The 17,914-nt window shown below is 50.7% G+C and overlaps 1 protein-coding gene across 5 annotated transcripts in view; it reads right to left on the bottom strand.

The window, feature by feature from the left end:
* Positions 1 to 3,038: 3,038 nt before the first annotated feature.
* The window catches only part of NEXMIF (neurite extension and migration factor), a 174,857-nt gene continuing 159,981 nt past the window's right edge, over positions 3,039 to 17,914 (bottom strand). For 3 of the 5 annotated variants that reach the window (XM_075513141.1, XM_075513144.1, XM_075513143.1), the window contains 2 exons: positions 11,257 to 15,562; positions 6,401 to 10,479 (listed from right to left, as the gene is read on the bottom strand). In XM_075513141.1, coding sequence (XP_075369256.1) covers positions 10,272 to 10,479; positions 11,257 to 15,562 — 4,514 coding nt within the window. In that variant the 3' untranslated portion in view covers positions 6,401 to 10,271. Of the gene's footprint in view, positions 4,141 to 6,400; positions 10,480 to 11,256; positions 15,563 to 17,914 lie in introns of those variants that run through there. The other 2 variants (XM_075513142.1, XM_075513145.1) reach the window with 2 other exon arrangements.

Here is a 17,914-nt window from a genome sequence, read left to right as displayed (position 1 = left end):
TGGTCCCTTCCTTCAAGCCACCCCTGGGATCGCCGGCTCCAGTTAGCAAAGCGAAGCAGGCAAACGGCCAGACTAAAAGCACGGGGGTCGCTGGAAGAGCAGCATTAACCCGTGCAGGCTGGTTTGGGCTTTGCCGAGGGGAAGTGCCTGAGGTGGCTCCAGAAATATTGCTGGAGCTCAGCAGTCGAGCACGGATTTCTGTTTCACCGGTTTGGATGCTGGGCAGTGAGATCCGCCGGTGCTTGGGGCACGAGCGTCGAGCACCCATCGGTACCAGGCTGAATTTTCGATCTGTCCATGGGCGGGAGGCTCTTAAAGCTTTTGGAATCGCTTAGGCTGAATGGCTCAGGGGATCTGCTGCAAGCCTTCTTCAGGGACCTGCTTTGAAGCTTATCAAATCAGTGGGCTGGTAAATACACTAAACCTTCGGTTTATACCAGGTGTTTATTCACCGAGTTCAGCAGAGTTAAGGCTCTGGGGGCAGGGTAGCTGGAAACAAGCTGCAAAAGCCCATTTTCTTTAATGCAGCTGGATGTGAAACCAGTCACTAACGCGCGTTTCTTGCTGCTCCCCTGCTCCTGGGCTGATCCCCGAGCATCCCTCTTCCAGCCGTATCGCCGCTCCTTACGTATGTTCACCCCCCAGCCCGATGCCCACGCTAAACCTCCGGCTGGTCCCCGCGCCGGGGCAGCACCGCTCACGCAGCCGCTAAATGCTTGACCCGCAGTTAAAAATTGGGAATGTGAAGAGGATGCTTCACCTCATTCCCAGCAACTTCTGCATCCATAGGGAAGTTCAGAGGGTGGGATGCCGCAGCAAGCGAAAAAAAGTCTCTACGGAAGCAGCCACCATCCGTGAGAGCAGCAGAGGAGCCCCCGAGATGGTACAGCCCCTTTGAGGAACAGCCAGGGGTTTATCAGCTACAGCCTTGCCCGTCCACGGGAGTCAAGCGAGACCACAGGCGCTGCCCACGCCACGCAGGAGCGATGGCAGCCGGAGAAGCCGCTGAGCTCGGGGCTTCGGCATTGAGCTTCGTTTCCGAGTGGGAAGGGTGCTGGCGGCTGTGCCAGCTCGTAGCCTGCAAGCCAGCTATGGAAGAGCCCAAGAAATTTCTTGGGAAATGCCCGTCTCATTGTGTCAGAAACCGAAAGAGCAACTTTTGTCTCCAACGATGGGCATCCTCCCTGGGTGGGGGAGGACTCACCAGCACATCTCCCCACCCCAAATTTTGGTCCGCCGAACACGTACCTGCTGGCATCGCAGCCGCGCAGGCAGGCAGCCGGGTCGGCCCCGGGGTTGTGTCAGCGCGTCCGTCTCACCGCAGAAAGCCCCACGTTGCAACAGGGACTCAAAAGCGTGGTTTTGAACAACGTAACCCTGATTTTGGAGACAACCTGCAATAACAGCTCAGGGAAACATCAGCCGTCCCACCCGCCCCTCGCCCTGGCGCACAGGGCTGCCGCTGGCACCTTCCCTGCAGAGCCCTGCGCGCGGGGCCGGGGCCGCACCGGGAAAGCATTGGTGTTGGCTCCCCGTCCTTCGCCTTGCGCTGCTGCGGTGTCGCTGCCTGCGCAGTGGTCGCATGGAATCACAGGATGCTTTGGGTTGGGAGGGACCTTTCAAGGCCATCCAGTCCAACCCCTGCAAGAGCAGGGACATCTCCAACCAGAGCAGGTTGCTCAGAGCCCCGTCCAACCTGACCCTGAGTGTTTCCAGGGAGGGGGCATCGACCACCTCTCCGGGCAACCCGGGCCAGTGCTTCGCCACCCTCAGCGCGAAAAATTTCTTCCTTAGATCTAGTCTGAATCTCCCCTCTTTTAGTTTAAAACCATTCCTCCTTGTCCTACGGCAACGGGCCCTACTACAAAGTCTGTCCCCAAGACTTCTACCCAAGACTCGCCCTAAGGGGTTAGAACTATTTCCAGCCCGTGGGTCGTGGGACCGATCCCACGTAGCAGGGCAGACTGGGTGGTTTTGGTAGCCATAGGCTTGGCCCAGCCCCTCTATACATTTTACTTACCAGAAAGCAGACCCGTCCAGCGCCAGACTGGGTTCGGTCCTTCTTGAAGCCGAGCTGCCGACAGCCTTCCCCAGCCGGCAGCCCTGCTCCGGCGCTCACCCCGCTTGCTGCTCCGGGCTCCCGGCATCGGGACCCTCACGACCGGTGGGAAGCAGGGAAATCCCCGTTGTGCCCCTCTGGCACAATTCTGGGGAGGCACCGCTTGTCTGAAACCGGCCTGTGACCTCGGGCAGCTTGCAGAGGTACCAGGTCTGCTTTTGGGGGATCGTTTCCCACCCCCTTGCCGAGGGATCTGGTTGCTGATCACGGTGCCCGTGTCCTGCTTTCTGCTGGCAGGGCTTGGAAAGACCTCAGACTGAATTAATGCCCCCCCCCCCCCCCCCCCGCTGTTCCTATCAAGTACTAACGAAAGGAATGGTAATCTTTAAAAAAAAAAATCATTTTTAAAGCATTTTCCACAAGAAAATGAAGACGGCAGCGCTCAGAACCGCGGGGCGTTTCACTGCACCCACTGCTCCTTGCCAGGAGAAGGCCGGGCCGGGGCCGTGCGTCCGTCCGGGCGCTGCTGGGACGCCGAGGGGACGGGGACCCCGCTCTCCCCGGGCACGGCCGGCGGGGAAGAGCCTCCGCTCTGGGCGAGCCCGGCTGCGCCGCCCTGCCCCGTCTCCGCACCCTCGGACGACGAACCAGTTACCTCTTCTCTGTGTCGACTCGATGCCGTTTCCATTTCTCAATTAAAACAAAGCCACGCTTCTTCGAGGCAGAAGCGATCCCGGCGTTTTTTCCCACTTCCGCCCGTCCGCAGCCGCGCCGCCGTCTCTAACGCGCGTCACGGCAGCGGGCATCGGCCCAACGAAGCCGGCGGGCTGGGATCGGGAGCGTGCGCCGAGGGGGCAGCCAGCCCCGTCCTCCTCTGTAGTAGCGATTGGTTCAAAGAAACGATTCCTAATATTCAATAAATGGCAGTTTTAATGTCTTCTTCATATATGATCTTAAAATGAGATTTTAAATTTTTTTATTTATTCCATAAACAATATAACAAAACTCAGCAAGTTAACAATATGACGTTTTCACCATACAGAGTCAGTCACAAATATTTAAAACCTTTGCAACAAGAACAACAAAACCCAAAATATTACAAGAATAATTTACAAGAGGATCTATAAAACAGCAAAGCGCTCACAAATTTTCCAGTTTCCTTTACACAATATCACTACACTCTTTCACAACATTTCTTTTTATTACAAAATTCCCAACAAAAGTTTAATTTTTTCTTTGTATTTTGGTTTTTAAAACCAGAAACTTTTAAGTATACATCCTTTTATTAACACCCGGAGGTGCAAAAAAAGGGAAACCTCACACATACAAACACTTCACAGCACTTTTCTAAGAAAAATATACACTTACAAAATATTTTACAAATTGGCACACTTAAAAATATACAAGATTTTGTAGGCGTCTTAGAGTGATCCTTAAGAATTATACTTCAATTGACTCTACAGAATATTTATAAAGCTTATTCTAAAAGAAAAAAGGCAAATCATTTCCAAACATGTTAAAATTGCAGTGTAAAATGTGGAACAGAAATGGATATGTTACATTCATAAAAAGGGCCATTTCGTAGTTCTCAAATGCTCGAGGGGGGGATAAAAGTTTTTCTTTAGCACCATAAAACAGGAGCAACTTCCTAACGAGGTGCCTCTAGTTCTATGGAAGGGAACGCAAGGAGCAGTACATTCACATCTCTGGAGGCAGCAGTCGAGCGCCCTGGCCGGCGCCGCGGGCAGCGGAACAGAGCAGCTCCTTGGATTTCTACCCTGCTTCCCACGGGGAGTAAGAGACAAAAGGAGTTTAACTGGTACCTTTCTTTTGCGTGTGTGTGGTTTAGTTTATGCTGGAGTCTTCCCTTTGTGCTTTTGAAATGGACGTTTGTCTAGCTAGCGAAGGGTAGTGGTGAATACCGATTCTATTCCTTGTTTCCTTTCGCACCGAGTGTTCAAAGGCTCAGTAAACGTGTCTGGCAACCCAAGCATCCTGCGAGATGGAGGGCATCCTCCTGCTTTAGATCCCAATTCCCTTAGATGGCTGTTACTCCACTGTCATTAGTGTCACTTGTTTACCTGAGAAACAGATTTGAAAAGCCTTGCTTCTACCACAGACATTGTTTATTTTCTATTTTTTTTTCTTTTTTTTTTTTTTTCTTTTTTTGCATTATTTCACACGCTGAAGAGATAAAGAGGCACATTCTCAAATAGATGTCGGCGGCTTGAACCATGCAACTTCCACCGGACCCCCTGGGAGCTGCATAGGCAAAGTCCAACGCACCGAGTTGAGAAAGTAAGACCGAGGGCCTGATCCTGCACCAACTGAAGTCCATGCACCTGATCCTCTTCTCGCTTACACTGACTTCAAGGGACTTTTGCTCGTGACTTAACAGCAGCGGCCGGCTGCCGCCCAGGAAAGCACTCAGCGGGCAGGAGCCCCTGGGAGCGAGCTCCCACCTAAGCGCTTTGCTAGATCGGGACCTTAGGGAAAGCAGAACACGGTCCAGCAGGTAAAGGACGAAAATGCTTAAAACATCTTTATTTTGGTTCGTGGCTCGCTTGAGCCGCAACGCTGAAAAAAATCACAGCAATCCTGACTGTTTAAAAAAGCAAGCCGCGCAGCAATGGTTCCGCGAAGCAACCACCGCCGGGCGGAAGCCAGCCTTGGCTTCTTCTCTCTGCCCAGCCCTGGCCGCAGCAGGACGGCGCGGTGCCAGCAAGGGACGGCCCTGCGTGCTGCCGACGACCTCCTCCTCCCAAAAGACCTGGCTAAAGGTCCGCAAGTCATTATTCTCAAGCCATTTTTAAAAAAAAAAAAAAAACACAACCCAACCCTCTTACGCTTAAAAAACGAGAAGCAAGATGTAAACCTGGTTAAGTTTTTTTTTAAAAAGACGATTACTCAAATCCCCATCGCTGATTATTTTTCTATTTACAAAACCTCTATATGCAAGTACCTCCAGCAAAACTACGGCCGTTGGGGGTGGGCTGGCTACTGCTAGGTCGCCGTAGGGCTTCCTCCTGCAGGACAGCCTCCGCACGGCGCAGTCGCCGCAGGGAAACGGATGCTCTCCCCGTACCGGGGAGACGCGGGGAGGTGGGGGGAGAGCCAGGGGCTGGGGCTGGACTGCCCCGCGCTGGTCTGCTCTCGGACAGATTTGATGACCTTCCTTCGCAAGCGGCTGGTTTCTGCTTCTTAATTTTGCCGCCGATGACAAGTTGCCCAAACCGCAGTGTGCCAGCACAGCGCGGCTTAGGAGCGCAGCGTCACTGACACCGGTCCTCTCGTAGGGCACCCGGCGGGTTGCCTCTAGAGGAGGAGTGAAACAAAATAAAGCAGAAAAGGCATTTTAAGGGATGCTGCAGAATAAACGGCTTTTGCGTGGCTTGGATCAGTCGCCCCGAACAGCCAGGAGCCCAACTAGAGGATGCAAGAGGAGGCTGGAAGTGCACGGGGACTGGGCAAGAGGCTGAGCCGAGATGGGAGCCAACCCGGGGAGGTGTGGGGAGCCCCGGGGGTGCGCAGAGGGTGGGCAGGGATGGGTGGGACCGACATCCCGGTCCTCCCACAGCTGGCAGCAGCGCCGTGAAAAACAAAAATTCAGCGGTACTGACAAGAAGGGCAAGCGGAAAAGGCGATCTCGTATGGCAAGGAATGAGGCCAAGGCGGGAAGGGATGAAAACCTTGAGGTAGTGATAGGCAGGTGGAGATGAATTTTAGGAAAGCAAACTTCCAGCTCTTCAAGGAGTTAGTCAATAGGACCCCTGGGAAACTGCCCTCAGGGACAAGGGAGCAGAACGGAGCTGGCAGATCTTTAAGGACGCTTTCCCTTAGAGCACAAGAGCTCTCGATCCCCAGGTGTAAGGAATCAGGCAAGGAAGGAAGAGACCAGCATGGCTGAGTCGAGACCAACATGGCTGAGTTGAGACCAGCATGGCTGAGTCGAGACCAGCACGGATGAGTCGAGACCAGCATGGCTGAGTCGAGACCTGCTGGTCAAACTAAAGGGCAAGAAGGAAATGCGCAGGCAGTGGGAGCAGGGACAGGGATCCTGGGAAGAGTATAGGGACGCTGCCCGGTTGTGTAGGGATGGGGTCAGGATGGCCCAGGCGCAGATGGAGCTGAACTTGGCAAGGGATGCAAAGAATAATAAGGGCGGCTTCTACAGGTACGTCAGCCAGAAAAGGAAGGTCAAAGAAAGCGTACCCCCCCGATGAGCAAGACTGGCAAACTGGCAACAACTGGGACGAGGAGAAGGCTGAGGTACTCAACAACTTCTTTGCCTCAGTCTTCACTGGCAACCTCTCCTCCCACTCCTCTCCAGGGGAGGGACCGCAAGACGGGGACTGGGGGAGCAAAGCCCCTCCCACTGTAAGAGAAGGTCAGGTTCGTGACCACCTGAGGAACCTGAACACACATAAGTCTATGGGACCTGGCGAGATGCACCCCAGAGCCCTGAGGGACCTGGCTGATGTAGCTGCCAAGCCACTGTCCATGATATTTGAAAAGTCACGGCAGTCAGGTGAAGTCCCCGGTGACTGGAAAAAGGGAAACATTGCACCCATTTTTAAAAAGGGTAGGAAGGAGGACCCTGGGAACTACCGACCTGTCAGCCTCACCTCTGTGCCTGGGAAGATCACGGAACAGATCCTCCTAGAAGCTATGCTAAGGCACATGGAGGACAGGGAGGGGATTCGAGACAGCCAGCATGGCTTCACCAAGGGCAAGTCCTGCCTGACCAACCTAGTGGCCTTCTACGATGGAGCGACTACATCAGTGGAGATGGGAAGAGCTATGGATGTCATCTGTCTGGACTTCTGTAAGGCCTCTGACACGGTCCTGTACAACATCCTTCTCTCTAACTTGCAGACATATTGATTTGATGGGTGGACTGTTCAGTGGATGAGGAATTGGTTGGATGGTGGCATCCAGAGGGTAGTGGTCAGCGGCTCAATGTCCAGATGGAGACTGGTGACAAGTGGTGTCCCTCAGGGGTCCGTACTGGGACCGGTGCTGTTCAATATCTTCATCAATGACATAGACAGTGGGATCGAGTGCACCCTCAGCAGATTTGCAGATGACACCAAGCTGAGTGGTGCGGTTGACACGCCTGAGGGACGGGATGTCATCCAGAGGGACCTGGACAAGCTGGAGAAGTGGGCCTGTGTGAACCTCATGAGGTTCAACAAGGCCAAGTGCAGGGTCCTACACCAGGATTCGGGGCAACCCCCGGTATCGCTACAGGCTGGGGGATGAAGGGATTGAGAGCAGCCCTGCGGAGAAGGACTTAAGGAAGAGATTTTTTGCAATGAGGGTGGTGAAGCACTGGCCCAGGTTGCCCAGAGAGGTGGCAGATGCCCCATCCCTGGAAACATTCAAGGTCAGGTTGGACGGGGCTCTGAGCAACCTGATCTGGTTGAAGATGTCCCTGCTCTTGCAGGGGGGTTGGACTAGATGGCCTTGAAAGGTCCCTTCCAACCCAAAGCATTCTATGATTCCATGAAGATCAAAAGGGAGGAGGGCAAATGGTTGGCTCAAGGCAATTGCCGAGTTTGGGGGTCAATCAGCAGAGAGATCACTTTTTCAGATGCAGAGGAGGGCCAGTGCCACACCATGAGGGATCTGGGCTCTCTAACATCTCCCCAGTCAGAGATTTTTGGGGACGACATGGGATGACAACCGAAGACGGCAGCGAAATCGGAGCGACAGAAGGACTGAAGGAAAGAGCAACAAGGCAGCTGGTATTTGTGATTAACACTGTCCTGAAACACCTAGCTGGGTATTCATGGATTTCCAACATATAAGAAAATAGTCGATACGTTTTATGCCTTATATTCATGCCCTATTGCACATTTCTCGAATGCAATAAATATTGCTGTCTGGTTCAGTACAAGGTATTTTATTACGAGTCCCATATTCGTAATATTAAGCGTAACAAGCACAGTGCAGGCCAGTCGAAATGTGCTTTCAAACGATGGTTCTGGGGCAAAAAGAAGGGCCGTGCCGCATCCCAGCCCTGGACCTGACCTGTCTCCGTAGGAGCAGCAGCCTGAACATCCGAAAGAAGGGGGCCGGCAGCCCCTCATCCTGCAGCATGCGGGAGGAACGCTGAAAAAACGGGATATGCCAACACCACGGCAGCGGCCCGAGCTTGTTGTACGTGCTGAGCCTACGAATAGAGAAGACGGCTGCCGGGGAAGCAGGGGAGAGCACGGCGGCTGCAGGTAAGCCAAACGCCCAAGGACGGAGCCCTAGCACAGCTCTGTCTCCAAAATAAATCCTGAGCATCTTCGGGATCTCCCTCCTGGAGGCAGAGCCGGGGTGGGATGCTGCACCCCGCTCCCGCCCGCCGCAACCCGCGGGGTACCCAGGGACCGGTCTCATCCGGAGCAACTCGCTCCGGCCAACGCCAGCATTTCACTTTTTCACGGAATAAATGAACTTACAGGATAGTTTTCAGAGTTACTGTTTTTTTCAGAGTTCCTTCTTTCATCTGTTAAACAAAACGCAATGCAACGACTGTGCTGTTCTCTCCGGGATTGCAGAGCGGAGCCTAAGCTGTACCTCAAGATCTGCAAATGCTGAAAACACGTCGATTCTAAATCGACGCTTTGCAACTCAACTTCGGTTTTAATTGTTCAGTCTGCTTTTTTGCTAAATTAACTTAAAAACAATTCTGCTGTTTTGCCTCGCGCGCGGGCTGAAAAAAACCCCCTGCTTGTAAGGAAACCCGAGTCTAGTCCTGTCCTCTGCGAAACACCACCTCTATGCTCACGACCATGTCGAGAACGTGAGCTGTCCGACTGCTATTAAGGCTCCTCTTCCTCATCGTTTTCTATTGCATAAACGTGTCCAAGCCGCGCATCCCTCTGCTCCCAACAGCTCCCAGTTAGCAGGGCTCTTGCATATCAAGGTTTCGTAAGAAATCAGCAGCAAAACGCACAGGCTCTCAGTTGCACAAGGAAAATAGAGATTTGTTGGGTTTGTTATTCTCTTGGAGGGCGAGGGTGTGGTGAGTAGGGTTACAAATAAGGCCTTTTGAGAATACATTTAGCATTCAATACTTAACGCTGTCTTAATAAAGTCCAGTCATGTATGATCCGGCCCTGATCGGTGAGATCACAAATAGCTCCGTGGTTTTTTTTTTTTCTTTCCTTATCTTATGAACTGAATCAAAGAAAGGGTTCAGAGCTGTATTTAAAACTAATGACTTTGCTTTTGAAAGCTCAAACTATATTGGCATCGCAAGGTTAGACATTTAGGAAACACCAAAGCTATGATAGGAGAGCGCTTTCGACAGGCTCTGCATTGAAAATGTTTAAGAAACTACTCAAAGGAAAAGTAAATAGCAATAAATGTATGAAAGGTATTAGTTCTGTTTTTATAACTATTTTAGAATTTATCCCAGGTTCTTATAAAATATATAAAACTGAGATACAAAGAATTAGCAATGTAACTTTGCATTTCAAATGATCTTCAGCTACAGGTTTTGCTTTAAGAAAACAGACACTTGAAAAGCAGCTGTTCTGTAGTCTCTAGATGCAGACACGTGAGTTCCTGGCAAACTTACCGTCAGTGGGTTTCTGAACTCCTCCACCATTTCAACTCTCTCCTATAATGAAACTCAACATTTCACCATTAAGTTTTTCTGCTCATGGTTTCAAAGAGAGGACATTACCATTTCCCAGCATCGGTTTCAAAGTTCCTTTTTTCTTTTTTTTTTTTTTCCCCCTTTTTTCCCTTTTTTTTTTTTTTTTTTTTCCTTTTTCCTTTTTTTCCCTTTATGAGCTTTAAACCACAGGGTGAATCCATGAAATGAGGTAAGTAAATTTGGCACACTTTTAGTCATGTCCATAAAACTTTTGGTAAGTTGTATAAGTGAACAATATCGTTTTCATCGTGAGTTACAGGTGCTTTCAAAGGGGGGTGGTTAGTACTTAACAACTGGAATGTTTCTAGTAAAACCAAAAGGCATAGCTGCAGAAAACACTCACAACCCAATGTTGATAGAGAAGTAAAAATATATACAATACAGTCACTTGTTCATAGTTTGGCACAATTTTTTGTTGTTGTGGGTAATAGTGCATAAACTACTGTACAACAGTATGACTTTTAAAACAGTCTTTCACAGAGAATACCAGATTAGGTTTGCTTTCAAATAATAAAATTCCCACAATTTCAAACTCTTCATTTCAGCACTTACATTTCAACATACCACAAGGCAGATTTCGAAAAGGAGCCGACGGGAAAAAAAACCCCAACCGAGAGAAAAAAAAAAAGAAAAAAGAAAAAAGAAAGAAAGAACAAAAAAGAAACCAACATCAACCGTCTTTCTAGAAAAGGGAGTCTCTTCTTCAAATACAGGAAAACCCAAAAATGTTGTTTCTGCTTTAAGAAGAATGGAGTCTGATTCCCTGCAGGAAAAAATCAAACATTTGATGCCATCTCAGTTAGCTCGCCTGGAGTCACCACGACGGAGCGAACGCGCTAGAGGCGGGCGGGTACAGAAGATGCAGCTTTAGATGATGCAGGTTAGGAGATAAAACAGCAGAGGGGGCCAGAAAGCACTCAAAATTGCCACGTGAAGCTCAATTAGGAACGAGTTCTCATTTGCAAAGGAAAGAGCCTTTAAGTTTCGAGATCTTGGCTTTTGGATGCATAACCTCTTTTTTTTTTTTTTTTTTTTTTTTTTTTGTGGTTTATTTTTTACAAAATGTTCCCCAAAAAAAAAAAAAAAAAAAAAAAAGAAAAAAAAAGAAAAAAGTCTTTCCTCCTCAAAATCGTTAAAAAGAGCGTGTAATCGTGGTGGGTTTTTTTTTGTTTCCCCCAATAAATAAGTAATTAAAAACTGAAGAAGCCAAACAGCAGAAAAGAGTAGCCTTGTTAGTTTTTTTAACCCCAGCCAAGCCAGAAAATTGGTCATTCTTTTAGGTAGCTTGCAAGTAATAAGTATTTTCATGCATTTAAAAAAAAAAACCAAAACCAAACCAAAACCAAACCAAAAATCCGACCCCAAAACCAAAACCAACCAAAACTGTAAAAGGGGAACGTCTTTTTTTTTTTTTTTTTTTTTTTCTTTTTTTGTTTTTTCATGCAACTTTTGCTTTCAGGAAGGAAAAACTGAGGAAGAGCGGGCTTAGCAGGTGGGAGGGAGGTTAAGGGGCATTCCAGCCAGTTTGGTGCAGCATTACCTCAGTTTCTCAAAAGCAGCTGTCACGGGGGGGTCCTTGTGGGGCTGCTCGCGGTCCGTTCGCTTTATTTTACAGTTCTCATCCCTCAGCGATTTCGAACTGGATTTATGACGGTAGAGTTTTTTATGGGTAGGTCCGTTATTGCCTAAAGTGCTCAGGTTACTATAGTTTTTATCAAAAAAGGGAGCGTGAATGTCCGTGGCGTACCCGGTTGAGCAGTTGGGGCGACCGGGGTCGCCGGTTGCGGCTTTGCCGTTTTTGCTTGAGCCCTTGTTGTTCGACTTGTGGTTCTTCGCCGCCCCCGGCAAGCCGCCGTTCGCCTTCTTCTTCGACTCTTGGGACGTCCCTGCCAAAATTTTAAGAGTTTTCAGTTTCAGGCTGTTGGACTCCGGTGACCGGAAGATGTCTGGAACGCTGTTGTGGCCAACGGGCCCCCACAGGGGCTCGATGGAGGCCATCATAAACCTCTGGACGTCCGCCATTCCCGACGCGATGTTGGACAGGATGTTGGAAGGTTCCTCAAACTCCCTCTGATCGTCGTCCAAGAGGCTGGTGGCGTTGCCCAGGCTGGTTTCCGACCAGCCCGCGCCCCCCTCTTTTCCCAGCGCCCACTCTCCGGAGAGCCCGTTGTGCTTGCCCAGCTTCACCCCGGCCGGGCTGCAATGCTGAGCGCTCTCGGCGAGGCCCTTGGTGGTGGTGGCCGCGTTGCTCAGCTGGTTGACCGCCCTGCCGCCGACGGCCGGAGCCTTCTCGCCGTTGACTCCCGCCGCGTTTTTCCCTTTCCTGGCAGATTTGGGCGCCTGCCTGGAGTTCTTCCCTTGCGGCTTATCGGCTCCTTTGTTGGTTTTGGGTGATTTTTTCCGGGTGGCTTTCTGGGAAGAGCTTTGGTTTGTACCCACATTCTTGCCGGATGAACTTTTCCTCTTCGATTTTGACACTTTGCTATTGGTGCTAATTTGACCAGATGGCTCATTAAATGTTGACAAGCATGGACTCTTTTCGAGAAGGCTGACAGAATCTTCATCGTTGAACATATGGAACTGGAACTGGTGATTATTTAAAGCAAACCCATTATCTGCCTGATCCTCGCTCTGCAGGACCCCGCAGTTCCACTTGACCTTCTCAGAGCTGTTGAGGGCGGCCTGGGGGCTCTCCTGAAAGCCCTTCAGGGTGCCCAGGGGCTTGGCGTCGGAGCCAGCTATCTGCGGGGACAGGTTGGGAGTGTCCGGAGGGGACATCTCCGAAAGCGACGACTGGCGGAACTTATCAGGCGTGAAGTTGGAAATGTCTAAAAGGTCCGTGGACTCCTTCAAAGGGGTGATTTCATCTATGCTCTGCTGGATCACTAGCTTGGGACTGCAGTGGGCCAAGAAATCGTCATTAATATCATCCTCGCCGTCCTTTTCACAAGACTTTAAACTTAAAGAACTGTAATTGCTAGAACTAACTGACAATGAACCCACTGAATCAAAACTAATGAGCCTGCCATCATCTGTACTTAGTGTACCTCGTTGGAAATGAAAGCGCCCCTCTCCATTATTAAAATGACATGACTGATAAGAATCATCAGACTGCACTTGTTGGCTATCTGGCATGTAATTTTTTTGGTATAGCAATTTGCTGCTATTCAGATTGACTTGAGCGTATCCAGAGGCGGGGAGGCCGTCCGCACCCGTGGCACCGCCGCTGCCGCCGCCAAACTCGCTCGGCAGCCCGGCCGCCTCCCGCATGTCGCCGGGGAAGTCCTGGCGGTTGCTGCCGGCAGCCTTGCTGGCCGGCCACATGCTACCGAAGCTGCTCTGCTCCATCTCCAAGTGGCCGGGCGACTGCTGCAGCTCCGACTCGGAGGGCGGGGAGAGCACGCAGCTCTGCGCCGGCTGCAGAGCCGGGAAGGGCTTTTCTGCCGGGACGATGCTGGGGAGCGGGTGCTGCTGCTGCTCGGAGGGATGCTGGGCGAAGTATGAGATACCGGTGTTGCTCGACAAATCAGAAGCATCTAACAACGTCTGCAGATACCCTCCAGGGATCAGGGGTACATTGGTGGTGATATTAGCAGATGGCAGAGGCTTGTCTGAAGAGGAGGTGGATGGTAGGAAAGGAGAATTTTTAGCAACCTTATCCTCGTGGCACTCCGGGAGATGGGAGCTGTCTGAAGCACAAGGAACGTTTTCGTCCTTCAGACGCGCTGCAGAGTCCTGGTTTTCCAGTGCCGGGGAGCCCTCCGCTGTACTGGTAGCAGCTTTGATCTTCTTGCACTTCAACCTGGCTTCACTTTTGAATTTGATTCTGCGGAGCACTTTCCTCTCCGTCCCCTTGTGCTCCCGTTCCTGCGATTTGCATTTCACGGCGGCGATGCCCGTGATGTCGTTTACGTGTAATCCGTTGGCACAGCTGGGGGTGGCGATGGCTAACGCCGGCAGCCCTTTCAGGCCCGCGTCCTCTTTACTGCTGCAAGGCTGCTTGTGATCAGAGGAGCAAGAGCCCAGCTTGTTCACTGATTGCTCGATGGCTTTAATTCTTTGAATCCGGTGCCTGTTTGCTAGCTTGCATTTTCGCTTCCGTGGGTGAGGGAGGAATGAAGCATCTGAGCCGTTAAGATAGAAATTCTGCTTGTGGTAGAGAGACGATCTGAGCAAATCCAGCCGGCTCTGCTGCCTCTCTTGCCAGAAGCCCTTCAGTGGGGCCAGCTTCTCGTATTTGCTGAGCAGCTCCTCGTTTAGGGTAACAGTTGTCTCGTTGGCATCCACTTTGCTGAGCTTCACCAGCATATGTTTCTCCCCTTTAAACCTGTTAATGATGATGTACTTGATGATAACGGGGGGCTCCTTGCGAGAGACTTTTCGCCGTTTCTTGGGGCACCACTCGTCATCGTCCTCTTCCTTGGGCCCATCCGGGAGCCACTCCTTCTTGTCCAGGATCTTCTCGTTCTCGATGGAGTCCACATCGTACAGGTAGTCGTCGCTGTATCGCACTTTCCTCTTCGCCCGCAACCCGTAGTTCTGCTGAATGAAAGAGCCAGAGTGGTCCCGGGACAGGTACCGGCTGCAGTCCTTGATATCCCGCAGCACGTCGTAGGAGGACTCTGTGCAAGTGCTGTCATCGCTGAACTCCCCGGAGTCCTCCGTGGAATTCACCGAGTCCAAGAAGTGGCTCCTCTTGGAGCCCACGTACTGCACCATCTCCGTGCTGTTGCAAGATTTATTTAAGGCAGCTTTCTCCTCCTCCTCGCCGTCCTCTTCCTCGCCATCCTCTTCCTCCTCCCCCCAGATGATGCCTTCCTCAGATTTGAATTGAGAAGGGTCGGTGGCACCGCCGGGCCCCCTTTTCAGGGTGCTCCTGCTGTCCCTTTTGGTGCAGTTGCCGAACACGCTGGGGAAGAAGTTGAACTGGGCGTCCTCTTGTAGGGCGGTGGTCTTCTCCCGCACGTTGTCCTGGAAAGATTCGTATCTAATCTTTAGGGAGCAGACATCGCTTCCCAAGGTGGAATCGTCGTCATCAAACATGTAATTATCCACGTCTTCCTCGGAAAACAGATTTACAGAAAGCTCATTTTTGGAGCAGAGGTCAAGCAGCTCAATTTTACTTTCACTAATGAAAGATTCAAAATAGCCCCATTCCTGGTTGGGATTTGTTAGTAAAGGTTCCTCACCATTGCATTTGTCTAATAGTAATCCCTCGTAATAATTTTTCTGAGTGGGGTCCTCTGAATCACTGTCAGATTTTTCTGCATCTCTTTTGTCCGCTGCCCTCGATTTATGCATAGGGAAGCTTAAAAGCTGGTCTGAAAGCAGTTGATCCCCGTATCTCATGGTTTCTCCTGTGCTCATGCAGTGAATCCCTATATCAGAGACTGAACAGGTGTCATAATCCCTATTTATATCCCCCACTTTCAAGCTTATTCCCGGCTCTGCATCAATGCCGTCCTTTGATTCAATAAAGCAGCCCAGACAGGTCCGGCTCGGCTGCATCAAGCAGTCGCCCGTCAGTGCCGACATGCCTCCGGGCTCCATCATGGTGAAAGGAGCCTTCTCGCAGTCACCCGGCAGCGACCAGGAGCTCATGCCCTTCGTCACGCAGGACGTGAGGGAGATGGCGTGGGCGGAGGAGTCATCCGAGGCGTGCTCGGGTACATCCGTGAGCCTCAGCGGCGACGGGGGGCTCAGCAAGCAGGGCTTCTTTGAAGTCAGGGGAGGCAGCGCCCGGTGGCACGCGTGGTTTTCCTTCTGAGCTGTCGTCAAGGCTGAGAACGTGACCGCGGCCTCGGCGGCGGTGCAAGGCCTCTCATCGCCGTCCAGGGCGTGCGATTCTGGGGGGGGGGGGGGGGGTAAGGAAAAGGGAGGGAGAAAAGAAAGAAAAAGAGAGATGGTTTAGAACCCTTGCAGTTCTGCTCGGGCTCGCCACCCGCTCCCCTTCTCCCTGGGGTTTGGTGGTGACTTTTCCCAACCGCTCCTTTGGGAAGCGGCAGACGCCCTTCCCGCGGGAGCACGATCCTTCCCTTCTGGATCTCATTAACGTGGAGATGTGCAGGGAAGGGAGAGGTAAAGGCTCTCCCCCCTGCAGCCAGCTGGAAGAGGTACAAGAGTACGTTTAAAAAACCAGACCCATCCCTTCTTTCCTCCTCATATACATACCGTTACCTGGATACTGCCTTTCCAATCTGACAAGGTTATTAAAAAACAAAACAAGCCTAATAAAAATGTTCCCATTAACACTGAAAAAATTAATGGAAAAATAAGATTCTTAAAGAAACAAAGTAGCCCCCCTGCGGTGTCTGCAGCTTAAACATACCTGAACTGCATTACCGCTCGAGAGTCAGAAAGTTACGGCTATTTTTAAAAACCCTGTAGTCTTTTTGTCGCTGTCCACGCCAAGGGAAAGTAGAAGGTAACACGGAGTTTAAAGCAATTATTGTTAGCATTATTGTGGGTTTTGCCATTCTTCCCTAATCTCTAAAAATGCCTTTTTAATAATGTAAAGATTTTTTTTTTTAACCTAAGGATTTTTTATTTTTACCTCGTCGCACTCTTTTATGGCAGAATAAAGTTATGAATATACTTTTATCTGACTTCTGGCTCAACGGACGGTATGACCCTTGAAATTTAAATACGGTGTCTTTTCATCCACGAACACGCTCTGATATCTCTGTATTAAAAAAAAAAAAAAAAATACCCATGTGTGCATTCACACCAGCTGGAAACCTCTGCCGACTCGGAGCCGAGCCCGGTGCTTTGTAGTGGCTCACGTCTTACCTTTTTGGTGGTTCCACCCAAGGCTGGGGCGGCAAGAGCGGAAGCAGCGCAGGCTTTCCCAGGAGGGACAAGCGCTTTAAAACGCAACTGGAGCAGCAGGCTGTCGCAAGAAATGGGGCATCCGAAGGGATCTGGCACCTACACGCTGCTGCGACCCTCCTCGACAAGCGCTTTTATTCAGAACTGATAGAAAAGCAAGCCTCCTCCCGCCCCATGCCAACCTACGCCAGCTGGTAAGGGGAGGCTCACGCAGGGACACGTACCACCGGCACGATGAAATACCCACCGCGCCGGCATGCCGGCACTGCCCAGCAGAGCAAGGAGCAGGGCTCCCACCTATAGGTGGGCAATACGAAAAGGAGCGAGATGGGATGGAGGGCTGCCTGCCCGTGGCAAGCGTAAAACTGAGAGGAGGTCAAAATCCCCCTAACCTCATCCCAAAAGCTCCCGGCAGTTTTGTGCTACGAGGGCCTTAGGGACGGAGCCATCGGTGAAGTCTTAAGGCAGTACAAGCAAGCTGCAGTGGGAGCCACGCAGCGCTCGAAGGACTTTGAACAACTTCCCAGACGCTATAGCGATCGAACCAGACGCAGCGCAGTGCCCGTCGACATCTTCAACGCGCGTGGCTTGGAAAAGACCAGACTGACTTGCTTGAAATCTGTGCTGCTTCCCTTCCCTCAAAAAGGGTTAAAAAAAAAAAAAAAAAAAAAAAAAAAAAAAGCTGATTTTTGAGTCCCTCCCACCGGTTTTTAGATCAGGAATGCAGAGGTGGTATCTTTTTCCTTAAGCACCAAAACAAATTAACCAGTGCAGTTCCACTTCAGAAGTAAAATAAAATAAAAATCAGCTTGGAGCTGACAGGAAGCATGGAAAATTTGAGGATAAAATAAGAAGGTCTGTGAATGCTGTAAGGCTCAAAAAAGGGGGAGGTAGAAAGCTGAAATTCAATCTCCAATGCTGCATTCAATACACAGAGATGCTATTACATAAAATAAACTCTCTCTGGGTGTTTCGTTAGGTTTATACTCGTATACGTGAACTTAACTCCTGCGAAATACAAATGCCAAAACGCGATTTTCTAGGGCTCGTATCATCCTAAAATCAGGCGCACATTCAATTGATGCTCGAAAGTAAACAATACTCCAAAAGACTCCGGTTAAAAAAGAAAACGCTGGAGAAGCAAAACCACCTTTCCCCGTTTAACTCAACAGCCATCCAAAAGCACGCGGGCAGCCGAGTGGAAAAATACTGAACCATCCTGCTGTCAATCAGCTCCGAAGCGGGGCCAGTCCCGACCCGGGCACTGCAGCAGCCCAAGGGCTGCTCTGGATTCCCCGCACCCATTCAGAGCTGGGGGAGAGGAGGCAAAAAGCATCAGCCCCATCCCCAATGCCATCAACGGGGAGGTG

The sequence above is a fragment of the Mycteria americana genome, chromosome 10 (genome assembly GCF_035582795.1).
Source record: "Mycteria americana isolate JAX WOST 10 ecotype Jacksonville Zoo and Gardens chromosome 10, USCA_MyAme_1.0, whole genome shotgun sequence".
In the NCBI taxonomy this organism is placed as follows: Eukaryota; Metazoa; Chordata; class Aves; order Ciconiiformes; family Ciconiidae; genus Mycteria; species Mycteria americana.
Note: the sequence above shows the minus strand (reverse complement) of the source record. Positions and strands in the feature narration are given on the sequence as shown.